The 19472-nt window shown below is 48.7% G+C and overlaps 1 protein-coding gene across 3 annotated transcripts in view; it reads left to right on the top strand.

The window, feature by feature from the left end:
- KIAA1614 overlaps positions 1-19415 on the top strand; it is a 38165-nt gene extending 18750 nt beyond the window's left edge. For all 3 annotated transcript variants that reach the window (XM_081194292.1, XM_081194290.1, XM_081194291.1), the window contains 6 exons: positions 68-1770; positions 3764-3944; positions 9605-9866; positions 11984-12111; positions 13306-13490; positions 17388-19415. In XM_081194292.1, coding sequence (XP_081050418.1) covers positions 68-1770; positions 3764-3944; positions 9605-9866; positions 11984-12111; positions 13306-13490; positions 17388-17581 — 2653 coding nt within the window. In that variant the 3' untranslated portion in view covers positions 17582-19415. The remainder of the gene's footprint in view (positions 1-67; positions 1771-3763; positions 3945-9604; positions 9867-11983; positions 12112-13305; positions 13491-17387) is intronic.
- Positions 19416-19472: the final 57 nt, after the last annotated feature.

The following is a 19472-nucleotide window of genomic DNA, read 5'->3' as shown; positions in this document are numbered from 1 at the left end:
CAGTCGGAGGTAAGGATGATCAGTGTGAACAGGCGCACAGTCTTACTCTGTCTGTTGTGTGCCTCAGGGATGGCTGCGGGATCTCTGCTGCAGACGCAAAGAACTTTGCTCTGAAGGATGGAGACCCCCACGCCGGCGGCAACCTGAGCAACTCGTCCAGCGGGGAATCCAGCAGCGAGCAGCAAAGGAAGCGAGGGCCGTCCCCGTCCCGAGTGCGTTTCGAGGATGAGTCTGCGCGAGATGCCGAGGTCCGCTACTTGGAGCGCCTGCAGCTGCGTCAGAAGCGGGTGTTGGACTCCGTCCTCCTGTCTCTGGGCCGTGGCCCGCTGGCCTCCAAACCGGACCTTTCGGATTACATCAACGGTGAGCTTCACCGCAAAGAGAGCGGCGGCGGCGGCAGCAGCAAACCAGGCTGGGAACAGCAAGGCAGCAGGGGGCGCTCCGAGAAGAGGAAGCCTCTGGTGGTCAACGAGGAAGGCAAGTGCAGTGCTTGCGGGTCTTACGTCAGGAATTTGGCTGCTAGTCAGAACCCAGATACCGGAGCAAAGCAGACTGCGAAGAGCGTGCATCAGTCTTGCAACATCCCCCGAGAGGGCAAGGAGCTAGTTCGGGCCAATGAAAGCAAAGAGCTCAATGCTACCCAGGAGGACTCGCGAACCAGGGCTTTGGGTCCCAAAGGAACTCCTCTGTGGATCCTTCCTTCCCGCCAGCGTGTTTACACAGAGCGCATCAAGGAGACGTACATAGGGGAAGTGACTTGCATAGATGAGGTGGATTCTGCTCTGGACAGCACCACGGATACATCGGACAGCTACAGGACGGACAGCGAGGAGGCTGGTGCCAGCAGCCAACGGTCAGTGGTCAAAAGCTCCCAGCACGGTGGGCCTGGTCTGGATCCCAGGCCGTTTTCCCCTTCAGAGGGGGAAGCCAAGAACAGGAAGGCCAACGGGGAGAGGCCCAGAGCAGATGGCAGCTGCCGTGCTAGTGGAGGGGAAATTGTGCCTCGCAGAGGGGAAATTGAATCGAGCGCTAATCAAGCCAACGACTGTTCCTTGAAGGGGGCCTCTGAAGTCAGAGATCAGGTGATGAAAATGGCAGCCGGTAAGGCAGAAGCCTTTCCCAGAAGCAACCAGCCAGTAGATCTGTATCAACTGGTGAAGAAAGGCAGGATGCAGGAACATCCAAAGCTGTCCAAGGCCCCATTAAAGCAAGCCGCACCCACCTCCCACCCTCAGCAGTTGCCTTCCCATCTGGTCCCTGATGGTGCCGCAGACTCCGTGAACAAGAAGCCGGTGGAAACTTCCAACCGAACTCGTAGGCCAACGAACAATTTAAGTCAAACCAAGCAAGAGCAGGGCCCTTCCCAGCAGCTGACTGAAGAGATGAGTGCCGGCTACAACTTTGCTTACCGAGTTCCTGCGCCGCCCACCACTGGAAAAGCCCACCCTTCCCCTATGCCTTACAGGAGGGCTGCTCTGAGCGGCAGCCACAAGCTCACTAGCCAGGATCCTGGGCGGGTGGACCAAGCCAATGAACTATCAATTTACTCGGCCTCCCCTAATAGCTTCCAGAATGTGTGTGTGTCTGGACAGGAGGAGGAGAGTGGCCAGCAGAGTCCAAAGATGCTCTCCAAGAACCAGCTCCTGGCCTTGTCCACCAACAACTGCAACAACACATATGCCAAGCACGAGCCAAAAACCTTAGTGACTGCTACAGTGAAGAGCAGAGAGGAGCAGCCCCAGGAGAGACAGAAGCTGGGGGGAAATCAAGGTAAGAGGTAATGTTGCCCTTTGGACAACTGTAGGCATCATGGTAGGCCGTCCAGCAAGGCAGTTGAGAACTTGTACTCTAGATAATTTGTGTAAGTAATATTTATTTATTCAGAGTTATTGAACTTGCATGGATTTGCTTGTTTTGCATGCCTGACCCTGACTGTGAATACAGTATTTAAGTTTTTCCGCAAATTTTGATTAAGGGTACTTTTAGGGTGGGTGAAAAGGAACCAAGAGCTAAGCAAAGGGGGGGGGGAGCATCCTCCATGAACTTCCTTTTAAAGCAACCTAAATTTTGGTGGTCATCACAGGATCTTGCAGCAGCAAATTTCGAGGTTTAATAAGGTGGCATGCGAATAAGAAAAAAACCGTGGTGCCTTTGTGGGTATTTCCTCTTGTTTTCCAAATCTGCTGTTGCAACCAGGACTGAAAAGCCTATTTTCAGGGGCAGGGAATGTGGAGACGCCCAAGATGCTGTCCCAAACTGGGCACCTGTGAATTGCAGAAGATCACCTGTTTTAGTGGATGAAGAATGCAGATGAATTAAAATGAATTCAGCATTAAAACATAGTTCCAGTTACCAAGCAGTTACAAAACACCTGAATAGTAGTTATGATTTCTTTTATATGAAAAAGAGCCAATAAACACCTTGGTTTCCAGGTGTCAGTTGGAAATTTAAGTAGATCTTAGCATGCCTGAAAAGTTAGGTTTTTCTCAAAAATTACCAGGCTTTAATTAAGTTTAGTCACATGTCACATAACAGAGACAGTTTCTGGAAAACCCCATTTTCCACTAGATGCAAATTCCTCACATCTTGATTCAGAATGGGCATGCTTGTTCTTCCCTAGCTCTTTCAGAGAATTCTCCAAAAATGCTTTTAGCAGGCTCATTCTTTCCAAGTGATTCCCTGCAGATGTTTTTTGCTCCTCCAGAGGAGCTAAATGAGCTCTATTCAGCAGTCACAACCAAATGGCCCACTGTAGTCGTGCTGTTGATGTAGCTTGTGCATCGTTTTTGTGGACATCATAGTTGCCAAACTGCAGCGATGTGCCTGTTGCACATAACTTCTGCTTCTACTGGAGATGTGCTTTAGTCAGACCTTAGCATGAGGGTGATGGAAGGCACAAAGTTTGGTCGCTGAAAATGCAATAGTTCGGACTTCTCCTCATGATTCAGAACCTTACTTCCCCCTGCTCCGTCTTTAACCCATTTCTGCAAAACCTGTTTATTTAACTTAAAAGTTTAAAAGTCATTACGTCCTCACAAGCAATTGCAGTTGGGGTGTAAGGAGTGAAGCAAAGAATTCGCAGGATTCTCAGCACCCTCACCAAACTACAGTGCTCTAGCTTTGGGGTGGGACGCGGGTGGCGCTGTGGGTTAAACCTCAGCGCCTAGGACTTGCCGATCGCATGGTCGGCGGTTCGAATCCCCACGTCGGAGTGCACTCCCGTTGCTCGGTCCCAGCGCCTGCCAACCTAGCAGTTCGAAAGCACCCCCGGGTGCAAGTAGATAAATAGGGACCGCTTACTAGTGGGAAGGTAAACAGTGTTTCTGTGTGCGCTGCGCTGGCTCGCCAGAGCAGCTTCGTCACGCTGGCCACGTGACCCGGAAGTGTCGGCGGACAGCGCTGGCTCCCGGCCTCTAGAGTGAGATGAGCGCACAACCCTAGAGTCTGTCAAGACTGGCCCGTACGGGCAGGGGTACCTTTACCTTTACCTAGCTTTGGGGTGGTGCATGGGGGAAGCGATGGCAGTCAGATAGTACAAAACCTAAGTGTGTAATGGTAAGATGTACCCTTAGATTTCCAAAGCCAGATTCCTACTCTAGCCTGGGCAGCATCTGATATGAGATGGGGTGGCGGGGAGAACCACGTTTCTTAATAAATAAGAATATGCCCAGGCACATTAGCTGATGGTGCAAGTCCACCCCCAGGGTGTGTGTCTGTTTTTTTAAAGCAGAGGCCATTGGAAGTGTCTGTGTTGTTGCAACAGGTCCACTGTCTTCCTCCGCCCCTGGTGTTCCCCCTATTGCTGCCAATGCCATCACTTCTGCTGCCATTAGTCTCTCGCCAACAAGGGAGGAGACCAACTTGACAACCTCAGCTCAGCCAATCCGTAGGGAAGCTCCAGCTGCTGAGGCTCCAAAGACAAAGCCATCGAGTGCAGCCCAGTGGTGAGTAAACATGCCCTGCCGCACATTGCCATGAAGTGATGGGTTTGGGGGTCCGCCGTTAGATCAAGCCTTCCTTTTCTAAAGTCAGGACCCGCAAGGGGCGTCTGGCGGCTTGTACCTCCGTTCCGGAATTTCCCTTTTGTCCTGATGGAGAGCTAGTCACAGCTCAGATCTGATAGCGTAAGACCTTTCTTCAAACCGGTGATGTGGCCAAACGGTGTTTCATCAGTGCATTGGGAGGGTTTTTCTTACTTTCCTTTAAGTTGCAAGAAAGGAGACTCCAGTTCAGCCTCAGGAAGAACATTCTGATGGTGATGGTCTCCCTCGGGATGTGGTGGACGCTCCTTCCTTGGAGGTTTTTAAGCAGAGGTTGGATGGCCACCTGCCATGGATGATTTAGTCGAGATCCAGGGGGCTGGACCAGATGACACTCAAAGTCCCTTTAAAAAAAAGGTAAAGGACCCCTGACAGTTAAGTCCAGTCGCGAATGACTCTGAGGTTGCGGCGCTCATCTTGCTTTACTGGCCGAGGGAGCTGGCATTTGTCCACAGACAGTTTTTCCGGGTCACGTGGCCCGCATGACTAAGCCACTTCTGGCAAAACCAGAGCAGTGCATGGAAACACCATTTACCTTCCCGCCGGAGCGGTACCTATTTGTCTACTTGCGCTGGTGTGCTTTCGAACTGCTATGTTGGCAGGAGCTGGGACCAAACAATGGGAGCTCACCCCGTCGTGGGGATTCGAACCACTGACCTCCTGATCTGCAAGCCCTAGGCTCAGTGGTTTAGACCACAGCGCCACCCACGTGAGAGGGTCCCTTAAAGGTAAAGGTCAAGGGACCCCTGACCAGTAGGTCCAGTCGTGACCGACTCTGGGGTTGCGGCGCTCATCTCGCTTTATTGGCCGAGGGAGCCGGCGTACAGCTTCCGGGTCATGTGGCCAGCATGACTTAAGCCGCTTCTGGCAAACCAGAGCAGCGCACGGAAACGCCGTTTACCTTCCCACCAGAGTGGTACCTATTTATCTACTTGCACTTTGGCGTGCTTTCGAACTGCTAGGTTGGCAGGAGCTGGGACCGAGCAATGGGAGCTCACCCCATCGCGGGGATTCGAACCGCCGACCTTCTGATCAGCAAGCCCTAGGCTCTGTGGTTTAACCCACAGTGCCACCCGGTTCTTTGAATAAAATGCCAGCTCTTCCTCTCCTTCGGTGCTGCAACCTTTCCTTCATCCAGATGCAGCCAGGTCTGCAGGTGCCCTCTGCTCTCTCAGCCTGGGCTGTTCCCTCTCGCTGCCAGTTAGCACAGCCCTGTGGCGCTGCCAGCTGGCTCTAGACCTTGCCACTCTCCCTGCTGCTTTTGCCCTCTCACTCCCCACCCCCACCCCTCAAATCCGCCTTGGCCTGCTTCTCCCTCCCTGCCAAAATCTCCAGACAGCTGTTGCTATGGTTACCTTTCTGAATCAACGGAAATTTAAGGCTTTTCCATTTTACCCAGGGATTATATCGGAAATGCTGTAATGGCGCACAGTATTGTTTTCTCCAGTAGAAAGTTTTTAGAGAAGTCCAGTTTCATACCAGCCAAATTTAGCAGAGTAAACTGTTGGGCACAATTCAGTTAACGTTGTTATCTAGTTATTTGACATGGTGAGTAAAGTAATTGGATCATATGCAAACTTCGTATAGCGTTTGCTAGAAGCACGGTGGTTATTAAGTGACTGCCATGGGTGCTTTCCTTCCCCTCGATTTAAAACGTCATTGCATTGTGGAATCGCAGAGTTGGAAGGGACCACGAGAGTCATTTAGTCTAACCCCCTACAATGCAGGAATCTTTTGCCCAACATGGGACTTGAACACACAACCCTGAGGTTCTCTAGAAAAGGGGAGGTTATGTCTGATAAGTGAGGGGTGGGCATCGCTACACATGCCCACACCCACACAAGCATGCACACACTGCCATCTGTCCCAATGATAGCTTATTTTTGCTAGTCTGTAAGCTATAGCAGCCAGATCTCAAAATTCTGTATGCATTCTTGAAAGCCCCGGGTTTGGGCGCACCCTGATAAGAAAACAGAATCATTGGCAGGATAAAGCAGCTCATTTTTCAGCCGCAGACAAAGTCAATGGGGTACAGGAGAGGTAGAGGAATTCTGAAGCAGGAATGGGGAGAAGTAGGAGGAGCACATAGAACATGGATTGGTAGGTTATGGTGTCTCTCTGTCCTGGATCTTGTGGACCTCCCTCAGGGTCTGTAATAGGATGCATCCCTTCCGCTCCCTCCCCTCCCCAGTTTCTGTGGCTCTTGGGCTTGGCAATCAGAAGGTTGGTTGTTCAAATCCCTGTGGCGGAGTGAGCTCCTCTTGCTCTGTCCCAGCTCCTGCCAACTAGCAGTTTGAAAGCACGCCAGTGCAAGTAGATAAATAGGTACCACTGCGGTGGGAAGGTGAACGGCGTTTCCGTGCACTCTGGTTTCCATCACGTTGTTCCATTGCAGCAGAAGCGGTTTAGACCTGCTGGCCACATGACCCAAAAAGCTGTCTGTGGACAAACGCCAGCTACCTTGGCCTAGAAGCGAGATGAGCGCCACAGCCCCATAGTTGCCTTTGACTGGACTTAACCATTCAGGGGTCCTTTGCCTTTGCCTTACCCGTGACTGCATATCCATGTAAACTTTTCTACGAAGCTTAAATATGTGTTGTTGCAATTTATGCCGTGCTACTCTTGCCTCTTGTTTCCTTTCCCCTTTTCTCTCTTCCGTCTCTGTTGTCAAAATGACCATAAGCTTTTGGGGTTCTCTCGTCTTTGCTTACCTAACCCTGTAAAGTTTCATCCATACCGATGCAGCTATAGAGATAATAGAGTCCTGTAGCCACAATAAAAAGAACCTCTGCTATAGGGCAGATAAGTGTGCCAAACTGCCTTCTGATCCCAGCATGTGCTAATGGTTACAGTTTTGCATAATAACTTTTTTTAGAAAAAATCCTTTCATCATCATCATCATCATTTTTAGTTTGTATACCGTCTTTCTATCTTACAATAATCAAGGCGGTTTACAAGCTGAAGAAACAAAAATGTACATCTTATAACAATCTAATGCAATACAAAAATGTGATAATAAAACATAACTTTAAAATAGGCAACCTACATCAAAAAAGTAACATTTGACAATCATTAGAATAGTATTAAATAATAACAACAACATATAAAAGTTAAACAGAAATCCACTCAACAGTTACAATAAATAATTTCTAAACTATAATCAATAAAACAATGGCAAGCCACAGTACATAAAATAATACAAATTGAGAAGCAGAGACTAGAGGGTGGGGCAAGGCAGGTGGAAGGTGGTCTTGCCTGATGAAGTCTCTCCCCTCACAGTTCTTCCTCCAGGACCAGCTCCCTTATGAGGAGTCACAAGGGAAGGCTTGATACGGTTATCCGGACAAATGAGATTTTCTGGTTAGTATTCAAACACGGAAACATTTGCCTTCAAACCAGCTTGCTTGCTTCTAGGTGCTGGGGAGTTTCCTCAGAAGTGAATCTGCACATGAGCGGAGTTAGGGGGTCTCTGTAAGTTGGCCCCCGCCAAGGGCGCAGGCCCAGGGGAGCACAAAAATCATGTCTCTCCACTCTGGCTCTGAGTGGCTAGGAGGGAACCTAACAGAGGCAGGCAGACAGACAGACAGAGGGACGACACAGGAGGAGGAGTTGGGGCAGGCAGAGCAGAGCAGACCTTGACACAGAGGAAGTCGCTGGCAGAGCACAAAAGGCGGTGAAAAGCAAAACTTTTGAGTTTCTGGTCCGTAGTCCCTCCGGGCTTTGGAGGCGCTGATACAGTTCCTTGCCTCGGGTGCAAGGGAGCCTAGGTATGCCTCTGGTTCTACAGGAGGGAATCCACCAAGTTCAAAATGCTTTTATTCTCGCTTCTCATGTTGCTTTCATAAAGGCGCCCATACCCATGTTTCACAAGGCACACTTCCTCATGCTTAGAAATGGAATGTGCGTGGCGGGTGTGGACGAGACGAGACACACATACAGTTCGAAGGGAATGCCGCCCCAAGTTTCTGAAGTTCAATTTCGTTTTAAACTTGTTAACTCATTAAGTGCATCATGCGGCCCTAACCGTTTGGCCAGAATAATACGCAGAATGAGGAGCAAGCCAGGTGCAACGTTTTGCATAAGCAATTAATATGCATTTACTTAAAAGAAAACAGAGGCTGCTGGGAAGCAAGCAAAATTTGGATCACTGCAAGTTTGAAAGTTTTTTTAAAAAAAACTTTTCTCCCCTCCCCCCTGCCCCCCCCCCCGCTGTTAGCCGTGGAAGAAAGATCTCATTGGGACAGGTGAGGCAGCATTTGTCAGGTGGCTGTATCTGACAGGGCCCCTCTCTCAGAGGAAGACAGTATTGCCTGGTGAATTAAGGATTGTGGGCTTTTGCCTGCTGTTAAGAGTTTGTTACGAAGGCCCCTTGCTTTTGGAGAAGGTCTCTGTAGAAGCTGTGATTTCCTGTGGGTCTTCGTTGCGCAGATTGAGAAAAACAAGTCTGGTAAACTCCTGAGAGCCAATGTGCCCATTCATTATTACTATTACTATTTTAAAAGTATGAGACTCCATTCCGCCAGTCTTCAGCCACTTCAGGCTTTGTGTGCATATTGGCATTTTGAATGCTGAAAGAAAAACTGCTGTATCTGGGCATCATAATTTGGCTTAACTTTCTGCCTGGTGAACTTAGGGGGTTTGTTGTTGTTGTTTTATGCTTTTAAAATTGGAGAGCTCCTAAACCAGTGGACACAATTTAATGTTAATGAGGAAGACTGGGGAGAAGACAAGGGCAGCCAGTGTTCAAAGACCTATATTTGGACATGTTCAAAAATAAATTGGGGCGGTTGGAAGAGCACGTGGCTGTGAACTGAGCACACATTTAAAACATGTGTGTCCCTCTCCCCCAAGGAATCCTGGAAACTGTAGTTTACTCCCCCAGCTATCATTCCCAGCACCCTTAAGCAAACTACAGTTCTCTGGATTTTTTGGGGAGAGTGAGTGTGCTTTAAATGTGCTTAGGGCGTGCACAGCCTATCTTTAAGAGCACGTGTTCCAATTCTCTTCTTTCATAAGGTCAGTCTCCCACACTTTTTACCCCAAAGGATTTATGCCTTTGGCTTCACACCTAATACCCTTTGTCCCAGTCAGTGTGCAGATTGGTTGGCCACAGATATAGGTGCTGTTATCATTGCGTGAGAAATAAGAGATGGGATGGGAGATAGACTGCATCCCTTGCCCTTCTTCCGTGCTGGTCCTTGATTCAGGCATGAAGACCCCTGCCTGCAGCCTCAAATTGCATGCCGGAAAATACTAATTTCATGAAGCTGAGCATCTAAGGGGGAAAGTCTGTGGTCACAGAGTGGCATCATTCCGTTCCTTGGCACCTCTGCAGTAAAAGCCCTGAAAGCCCTTCAGTTTTAGAATGGAACTGCCGGAGGGAACTGCACTCTAGGCCTTTTGGTGGCCTTTGCTGTTTTTGTTTGTTTGAAACCTTTGAATGCCTTTTAAAACCTTCCCTCGTGTTTTATTACTGTCGTTTGGTTATTGTGATCTCTGGCAAACGGAGCTGGGAGTTACCCCTGACTCTTAAACTGGCCTGGCGGACTTCTTTTGCCTTCCAGCAAACCCCTGGAGATCTACCCGGAGCCAAAGAAGAAACTGTTTGCCAAGAAAGGTGGCTCCTCTTCCTCCTCAGGACTGAAGAAGTTCTTCTCCGCTCTGAGTCAGAGCACCAAGCAGAGGCTGGGCAGGTTCCGCTGCTACAGCATGGAGCAGATTTGTGCCCCGGAGCCAGGAGCTGCAGCGCCCACTGAGGAGCCAGGCCCAGGCGCCACCAGCACACCCAAAATGAAGAAAGCGCCTTCCCTGCAGTCCTTGCAGCTGGTGAGTCCAAAGGGTGCATCTCATGATCAGAGGTCGGAGACCTTTTTGGGTGGGGTGTGTGTGTTGGATCTTTGCCCGTTCCCATCCCTGCAGGCCAACTTTGAAAGGTTGGTGGGGCGAACCACCCACCCAGCTTCAGCTCTCCCACCTATCAGCTGAGGGCCTGGAGAGCTGAAGTTCACTTTGTACAGACATTGGCTGCACAACTGAGTTCCTCTCTGTGGGAACTGCCATGTGCAGCTGATGCAGCAAGCTTTGGTTCTCCTGCCAAAGTCTGCTTTCCCTTACCACTGCACAGTCAGGAGCGCCCTTAAAGGCTCCCCCTTGTGCATCGGCAGGCTGTGTCTCTACCTGTGTGACCTCAGACGTGGAGAAGTGGAGGAAGCCCTTGCAGGGCAAATTTGGCCTTCAGGTCAGAGGTTTCTCCACCCTTGCACTAGGTGGCTTAGATCTGGGACTTCAAGAGGCAGGAAAAACTCAGCCTACTTTATGTAGGGCAGCGACTATCAAATTGTGTTCAGGGGTGTCATGGTGGGGAACCTCTTCTCAAAAGACAGTTTGCCCCTCTCCACTGATTCCCTCCTCTCCCATCTTGCAGAAATTCTAGAGTCTCTAAGGCAGTTGGACAGCGCCTCGTACGCGTCCTCCTGCCGCCAAGCTGGTGCCAAACGTCTTGCTCTGCTTTCCTTTGGACCACAGCAGGAAGGCTGAGAGGGGAGACTTGTCATTAATAACCCTTCACCCCAGATAGAAATAAGATCGTTGCGTTTTCACTAATCACAAGCAGGAATTCAAGAACTGTGTGGGATGGATTATAACAGGAGAGAGAATTGGTGAACGGTGAGAAAGAGGAAAATTTTCATGACGCAGTTAAAAAATGGCGTCTCGCCAAGACAGGCTTGCCGGAGAAAGAAGGACAGGGGAAGGAGAATCAGGATCATTTGAAAGAGAAGGAATGTTGGAACGCAGGCTTGACCTGACAGAGCCTCCTGATTCATTTGATTTATTTGGCAAGCCTGAGAAAAGTAAAGGACAGACCAAAGATTATTATTATTATTATTTTGGAAGCGTTGAACAAAGGCTGTCCCTGAGCGATATGATCTTTGGAGAGTACAAAACCCACACAAAGGATGCCTGTTTTCAATCTGCTTGTGAAAATTATCAGAGATCGCAAAGAAAGGAATATACGATAACAACATGAAGAGAAAGAAAGTAATAAAGGACTATCTGGATTGAACTGGATAGAGCTGTCTAATTAAAGCAGTAATATAAGTGATGTTTGGACTCGTTCGGAGTTTTGGACTCGTGTGGAGCTTGATGTATGGGTACCCCCAACAAAATTTAAAATTTGGCTGTATAATTTGGAACTAATGTGATTTGGATAATGTGATGTGATTGGCCTGTTAGTAAAAATTATTTTTTAAAAAAAAGAGAGGGGAGACTTGTCTGGTCAGCCGAGGACCTCCACAAACACTGCCCAGGCTTGCAGCCTGTGGGGGTCCCTTCAGTCCTGCCCATGCAGTAGTTTGACTTCACCCCCAGAGGCACACTCCATTGTCTCTCAAGGCGGACTCATGCCCACAACAGCAGCCTTTAACCTTTTCAGGCCCGGGAAGCATATTTTAGCCTAAACGTATGTTTAAGGTTTTTTAAACATATATTTGTGCGGTCATTGCGCTGCTGGCAAGGCTACCCTTAAGTCAGGCTGCGGCCCAGGAGTGGGGTTGCAACCCACCAGCTGAAGACCAGTGTTCGTAGTTATTCTCTCAGTTCCCCAGTACAATGGCGAAGCCCTATAGTTCTGGCCAGAATCCCAAGTTGCACTGCCATACATGCCCTACCATAGAAGCAGCCAATTTGGTGTCCTCAGTATGCCCCTTAGGCTGCAGCTTATTTGTAAATTCCAGTACAAACTGCTCCATGCCTCCCAGACTACTGTGCAGATTAAAAAGGAGTTATAGCCACTGCCTTTCATACTGTCCAAACATTCAGTCAGATCCAACATATTTGGGATTGGAAATGACAATTGTTAATTTTTTTAAATTTTTAAAAAGCAGAATCCCAGGGTTAGTTTTCTCAACCCTTGCTCTGTCTCAGCTCTTTCATTCTCCCGCTAGGTGTCGCCATTCCGCCAACCAAGAAAAGCCTCTTCTGTTCAAAATCTGCATTCCTTACTGGGCAAGGCTGACCGGTCCAGTCTCTATGCACTGGGGGAACCAAAGGAGGAGGAAGCTGCTCTAAACAGGTAATGCTGAAAATCCTAAATCTCCCATTTTTGTCATTTCTTCTGAAACACTGTGAAAGCATCAGATTATGCTATGCCTGGTTATTGCGACATCTTGGATGCCGTGTTTGACCTTACAACTCACTCATACTAGGCTGTAAGCGACACATTACATATGCAATATATCATTCAGAATGGGAGCCAGCGGGTGGCCTTTTCGGCAATAAACATGGAAGAACAGACCCAATCCTGCCCCTGATCATTGATTATATATGTTCTGAAGGAAATTGGGCATCTTAAAATCTACCTGCCCTGTGGGTGAACCAGCCTATTTCTGCTCCATGTCACTTTTGCACATGTTCTTTTTCATCCACATTAAAGGTCAAGGGACCCCTGACCATTAGGGCCAGTCGTGGCTGACTCTGGGGTTGCGGCGCTCATCTCGCTTTATTGGCCGAGGGAGCTGGCATACAGCTTCTGGGTCATGTGGCCAGCATAACTAAACCGCTTCTGGCGAACCAGAGCAATGCACAGAAACGCCGTTTACCTTCCCTCCGGAGTGGTACCTATTTATCTACTTGCACTTTGACGTGCTTTCGAACTGCTAGGTTAGCAAGAGCAGGGACCGAGCAATGGGAGCTCACCCCGTTGCGGGGATTCGAACTGCCGACCTTCTGATCAGCAAGTCCTAGGCTCTGTGGTTTAACCCACAGCGCCACCCGCGTCCTTCATCACGTCCCTTCATCCACATTACTCTGCTGCTTATTTTTATTTTTAACAAAATTCACATTGGCTTGGTTTCAGTATAACTGGCTGGATGTTACGTGCTTGAGCATTGGGTTTGTTTGTCGCCACCCTCTCCTTCCTTCCTTCCTTCCTGCTCCCGTGTTACTGCTAGGAAGCGGTCAGAAGTTTCGTTTCCATTGTCAAACCTTAAAACGGTAGGTAATTTTAACTATGGTATACAGAAACAAGCCAGCTTCGTAGGCTGCAGAATGAAGTTGCTTCATTTCCCTGTCACATAATTAAGACTAACCGTGGTTTGCCTAGTCGGCAGGTTAAACTACATATAATTTAACAGAAGCAATAGCCACACTGGAGGAAGAGAGGGAAAGTTTGTGCACACAATGCTAAGCCAACTTTTAGAGTTGTGTCTGAGTTGGGCCATTTAAATATGCATTTCCTGCTTACACCAGTATTCCTTCCTCTTCCCAGGAACGCAGGTGCCCCACATCGCCGTTCCCTCAGCGTGGAGGACATTGGCTCCCCCAACTTGGCGAGAACCGTCGGGCGAGTGGTGGAAGTTTTCCCAGACGGAACAAGCCAGCTGGAATTGCAGCACCGCCCAGAGGGCAACTTCGGATTTCGTGTCTCGTCAGGAAATGGCCGTCCTGACACAGGTATATGTTCAGTGTAGGGCAGAGGGGCAGAACCTCAGGCCCTCTGTGCTTCTGTTTCTGGTGTCTGAGCTTTTCCCAGGCCCCACCTTGCCCTGCCCCCCCCCCGGTGTTTTTGTCTGGCTGGAGTGTGTCCTTGAACTCTGATGTCAGGCACAGAATGTCCAGAGTGAGGAATTAGCTCTTTGTTGTCAACAGCAGACTTATAAGTCAGGGAAAGGCATGTCCATCAGCCCTTCGTCTCTCAGCTACTCCTAGGTGTGCACCTGTTTCTGCTGAGAAGCAAAGACAGTTGAAATACTCCCCAAACATAAAGGCTTCATCCCTGGTCTCCCATAACTCCCAGTGCATGTACTGTTTTGGGGTGCCCTGATGTGCAAGAACAGAAAAGCAGATTGTGGAACACTCCCTTGTTATGTGAGAGTCCGACTCAGCCTTTTTTTTTAGGCTAAGCCTGTCACAAAGTGGGTCAGATGGCGGGAATAATTGAACACAGATGTTTCCACGTTCTTTCCCCAGGCAGGCTCCTGAGAGTATTGCAATATTTGTGGACTAAGATGACAAATGTTTTTCCTGGCCTCAAGCACTCTGGCTCCAGGAACTGAGTGTTTTCATTGCACTGCCCTGGACTTCTCAGATAATGTCCCCACCCTAAGAGGTTTCAGATATTATTTGGGGTACAGCTGAAACTGATCAGTGTCAGTTCCTGGCTCCCACTTCTCCAGAAGCTTTTGTGTCATTAAAGAGGTAAAACCTTTCTACAATATATTTGGAGAAGATTCTCCCCGGCCCTTATCCCATTCCTCCTATCCAAAACTTTTCCTCTTTGCGCGCCTTTGGAATTTGCTTCCTCTGCCCAGCTATGAAATATATATTAAGCATAAACCAAAGCTGGAGAGGACCTGCTTGATCATAGAATCCAGACTGTGTCACCTGCACAAATTATTCAGTGCATTGCATGCATTTTAGTGAGGCGTCCTTGTGGGGAGGGAGCTGCAGTGTCCAGCCCCCTCCCTGAATTTTCTCAGAGAAATTTGGAGATAGAGGGAGAAATGCTGGCCTCCCCTATGCCCCCATCATCACCACCAAACATGGTGTGCCTGTTCACACTCTCGATTTCTGGATATGGACTTGTTGGGGGGGATGAACTTAGAATTCTTGGAATTCTTAAGTTCAACATAATCTAAGATGGAAGAGATGGAAAAGGTACCTGCAATTCCGGAAGGGAAGGGAGTGTTTGTAAGAGCAGAACCAGCAGGCAGAGGACTCTCCCCTGCAAAAGACCAACGTTGGCATTTACTAGGAGGAAAACATGGTTGGAGATTCCTCATATTTCCCTCCTAACGAGATACAAAACCAGAGTGAAGTGCAGCCAGCATGCCGCGAGGGTGCAGAAGTCCAAAAAGGGGTAATTCTGAGTTTCTTCCATTGCTTTTACTGTGCTTTTTCAACAGCCTTTCTGGGCAGAGAGAGGTTCCTTCTGCTGATGCATGCAGGACAACTTCCAGGATTTTGTGGGACAACCACAAAGCCTACTAGCTGATAGGGGCATAATCCAAGCACTGCTGCCAAGGCCCATGGCCTAGTTGCAGTCTTTGAAGTATGGCTGCTCAGGGCTTTATTGCACAGAAATACCGGGAGATACTGGGTGTTGGTCCAGGGACCTTATGTATGCGAAGCAGATCACCTACTGCTGAAGTACAGTCCTTCCATGTAAGATTTCCTGCTACTAATTGTGTTTCTCCCATAACTGTGGCTCTTATTTTCTTTAACATCGAATTTGTATAAGTGCATTGTAGACACACTTCAGCAAGCCCCATAACAGCCAGAAATCATTTTGGTCTCTTGGCAAGCATGGGGCTGGAGCAGTTGCTGAGCTTGCCTGGCTTCTGGTGGCGCTCTTTTCAGGAGCATTGCTTGTGAAGCTGTTTCCCGGTTGAGAGAGTGTTTCACAAGCCTCTGAGATTGGAGGCTGACGCTACGTGCGGACACAAAACCTCAGTGCCCATGTATACTTCTCAAGTGTTTTGGAGTGCAATGGCAAAGGCAATGAGAAAGCACGATAACTTGAAAGATAATGAAAATAAAGTGTTTCCAGACACTTGAGAATTTGGGCTGAGAACAGATTCTTTGTGAAGAAAGAACCGCAGAAATAAGAAGCACCATTCAGTGCTGAGTGAATGGATCAATATGAGCCTCAGTTTAGTCTGACCCTCGCAGTTCAGCGTTCTTATCAGTGTCGTAAGAATTCACTTCTACATTGCCTTGATTGTTACCCAGGTGAGGGGCCACCTTTTAAAGAAATGACACAACCAAAGAAACTTTCTTTTCAAGTCCAGCATCCAGATTTAGGGAGCCAGTGTTTATTATAGCTATTGCAATAGGGCAGAGCTGCACACACCATGCCAGTTTAGAAGGTCTGCCCCAAGGCACTTCAGAACTAAAGCTTATATAGTCGTTCAAACGCAGCAAACGAAGGGTCATAATACATCTTCACATACGTCAGGAAAGGTTACAGGTCATGAGATAGAAAACACATATGGTGTCTTCCTGCTCTCCACTTCCCCTGCTGTCACCTTAGGGGTGACCAGAAGTGCCTAGGCCTTTTGACCGTTTTAGGTCTCGGATGTCCCCCGTTACCCTGGCAACCTAGCCTTCAGTGGGAGGGAAGAGCATCGTAAAATCCTCTCCCACTCCTCTTCCTGGGTCTCAGATAGCTTCAAGGATGCTTAATGCATGTGAGTTTTAGCATAGATGGGATTTGAGATCTTCTTGCACTACATAAAAAGACTGCCTTAATGCATCAGCAGTCCTTTCCAAAAGCAGGAGGGGGAGGCAGAGGACATGTCAAGGCAGGAGTCTCACCACCAGCAACTTCCTTAGTTTAAGAATTACTGCTCAAGTTCCACGGTGTCTCATTCCCAATCCATCCTGAGCTGTCTGTGTGAAGAGAGACACGCGAGCAGACATAGCGGAGGCATTACTGAAGGGCATGTAGACACATTCCTGATCAGAGCTGCAAGGAGAGAGCTCAGTCGAGGAGCTACAACCCCTTGATGCCTGTACGCAGTCCAGTTGGCGCACGGTGCTTCAGTGGAAACTTGGAATTGGGGTTTCAGCACCTTGATCCACTGCTGTTGGCATCTCTTATGCGCCGTGATGTGCAGCCAGATGGACATTGGAGTTTAAGGAACCTCCAGATTGGCTGCCGCAAGGATTTACTAAAACATTGTGTGCAGAGAATCATTCTTACAAGGGTAGCAGTTCATCTTGCATGTGCATCGATGAGCAGGTATGCACATGTCTCGCCAGGCTGCAGGCAGTCAGAAGAGCAAGAGCAGAAGATCTGGCTATCAGCCCAAGTGAGCCTGAAACAGGTGTGTAGTCAAAGCCAGGCAGGAGTCAAAATCTAAGGGAGGGAGCAAAATCCTCAAGCTCAGGAGCAAGCTCAAAGGGCCTTATAGGACCTGGTGAGGCACGGTTGCTCATTTGAGTTGGGTAGGCTGGTGCCGCAGTCTAGATGGTACTCTTGAAACCCAGAGTTCAGTCTGCCAGTCTTGCCTTGGGAACAGACCACCGATGGCACAGGAGGTAAGACGCAGGATCCAATTTGCTGGGGGTCTTGGGTTGAGAGATGGCACATGCCACATGAACAGAAGCAGCTGGCCACTGTGCCTCTTCACTGAGTAGTAACATCTTGCTTAGGAATGTGACATCAAGACTCTTCCATCCCCAAAATCTCCGGCTAAGGGGGGACCATTTCATATGCTCAAACCAGGATCCATTGAGACCAAGAAAAGGATGGAGAGGGAGTGATTTCGTTGCTTTGGAACTGGAAACTGCATGCATGAATAGCGCTGGTTGCTTTTTAAAGTTATTTTCATTTTGTTTTCCCGGCAGGCATCTACGTCCAGGAGATGGCAGATGCCAGCACAGCTAAGCTGTATGCTGGACTCCTTGGAGTTGGGGACGAAATCCTGGAGGTGAACGGTGCCAAGGTTGCTGGGCTGGGCCTGGCCCAGATCAATGAACTTCTCTTGTGGGCAGACACCCTCTCGGTTAGAGTGCTGAGGCAGAGGCCCGTCCGGCGGTAGCAAAGAAGTGTAACGCTTTCCCTGCACAGTGCAAAGGAGCCTCTCGTGCCTACTGGGCCTGCCTGAGACTTGGAGCAGAGCCCAGCTCAAACCTCTGTACTAATGCCTTTCTGACTTGAATGTTGGCTGTGACACCGCCAGCCCTCTGGATGATGCTGCAATGCAAGCCAGTGCGCGCACTGAATGTTTAATTTATGCAAAGATATGGGTCTCTCTCTTCCCTCCCCCAGCCGCCCCTCTGCAACCAAGGAACAAGAATTAGCAGGGAGTATTGAGGCCCTGAGCTGCGGGGTGAAGTGACGGGCGTTGCCTTCTCCTCCTTTCCAAATGCACCCATGTTTCCTCTATAAAGTTTGAAGGGTGCTAGGTTGTCTCAAATTGATACGCTAAGCTTAAAAGGCCCTAGGAGATATTTAAGGCACAATTTGACCTCGTTTATGAGTTTTGCTCCACCTCGTCATATTGTGCATTTGTTCAGCGCGTTGAAGAAAAGCGCAGACAAAAATCCTAGGAACTGTAATTTACCCTTCACAGAGCTACAATTCCCAACACTTAACAAGCTACAGGTATTCTTTGGCGAAAGTCATGTGCTTTAAATGTATAGCGTGCACACAGCCAGCCACACTGCCAACAAATATTCTCCTCAGGAAGTGTCCAGGAGTTGAGAATCCAGTGAATCTGTTTTGGACAGCTATGGAAACGGCATCCCTCTGTGAAATAGCATGTAGCCCTTATAGGAGGTTGTAGCTTGCCTGGGCAGACTCCCAATCTCCCTCTGTGCTGTTAACAAGCATCTTACACCAAAAATGTAAATCGCATTGAGATCTGCGCATCAGTTGTCCTGTTGGGGAGCTCAGGGTCCCTGTTGAAGAATCTTCACCCGCCCACCTGCCCTTGCAAACTGTAATTTCTAAGTTTCTTTACAGAAAGGATTGTGGAACTTGTTATTTAAAGGGGCTTGACATCTTTACCAGAGAGCCCTCGGCACCCTTGCAAAACATCTGGGTTCTTTAGAGATTCACAACAGGTTTGAAATTGCTTCATGTTGGTGGTGTACCTGTCCCCAAACTGTGGCAGCAGCAAGAGCTGAATCCTATCGTGAGCAGCAGCCACACATTCGCAGTCTGGGAAGCAAAAAGGGTGGATGGCCTTGGTTTTCTTCTTACAAGCAGGCCAGAATCAAGGATTTGAGGCCCCTGCAGATTCCAGTGGCCTGTATTGTTCTGTACTTGGGGGAATTCTTCCTCAGTAGTCACTAGGCAGCCCTATCCAACTCTAAAAAAGCTAACCTGGCCCTCATGTTCCTACCCCCTTCATTTTCAGCCTATGACAATGTCCTAGCTCTCATGGCATGGTAAACTTGTGTCTGAGCTTTACCATTTCAGTTTGAGGCTGGGGGCTCACTTGATTTAATGTTCCTCCATACAGAGGAAATCCCTGCATGTTAGAAAACTAGCGTGCTAAAAAAAAAAAACTAGCATGCTAGTCTTCTACATGAAGGGAAATTTTTGTTCAGTTCTGTGATGACCCCCACTTTCATGTCTGAAATGGCACAGCCAAGAGTTGGGTGCACCCTAAGGAGGCGAAGGTCTGGATTTGCTGCCAGGGTGAAGAAGATGTGCCCTCTTGTTGTGTGTGTTGAAACCATTTTGCTTCCCTACTAGCCCCAAATACCAGCTTCACCCCTGAGCCTTGCAGCCAAGAGCTGATTGTGACAGGAGAGGATTCTCTTACGACTGTTGTGAGCACTCCCATGGGCTGCTCTCGACCGTGCTGGAAAGCCTCTCTACCTTGTTTTACTGTATTTCTCTGATTAAATTATTTTTTGAGAGAACTTGGTGCTCCTGGTCTTCAGTCGCTGATGGAAGAGCGGTTTTGCAAATCAGCACAA

This window comes from Podarcis bocagei, assembly GCF_964188305.1.
Source record: "Podarcis bocagei genome assembly, chromosome: 5".
Lineage (NCBI taxonomy): Eukaryota > Metazoa > Chordata > Lepidosauria > Squamata > Lacertidae > Podarcis > Podarcis bocagei.
Note: the sequence above shows the minus strand (reverse complement) of the source record. Positions and strands in the feature narration are given on the sequence as shown.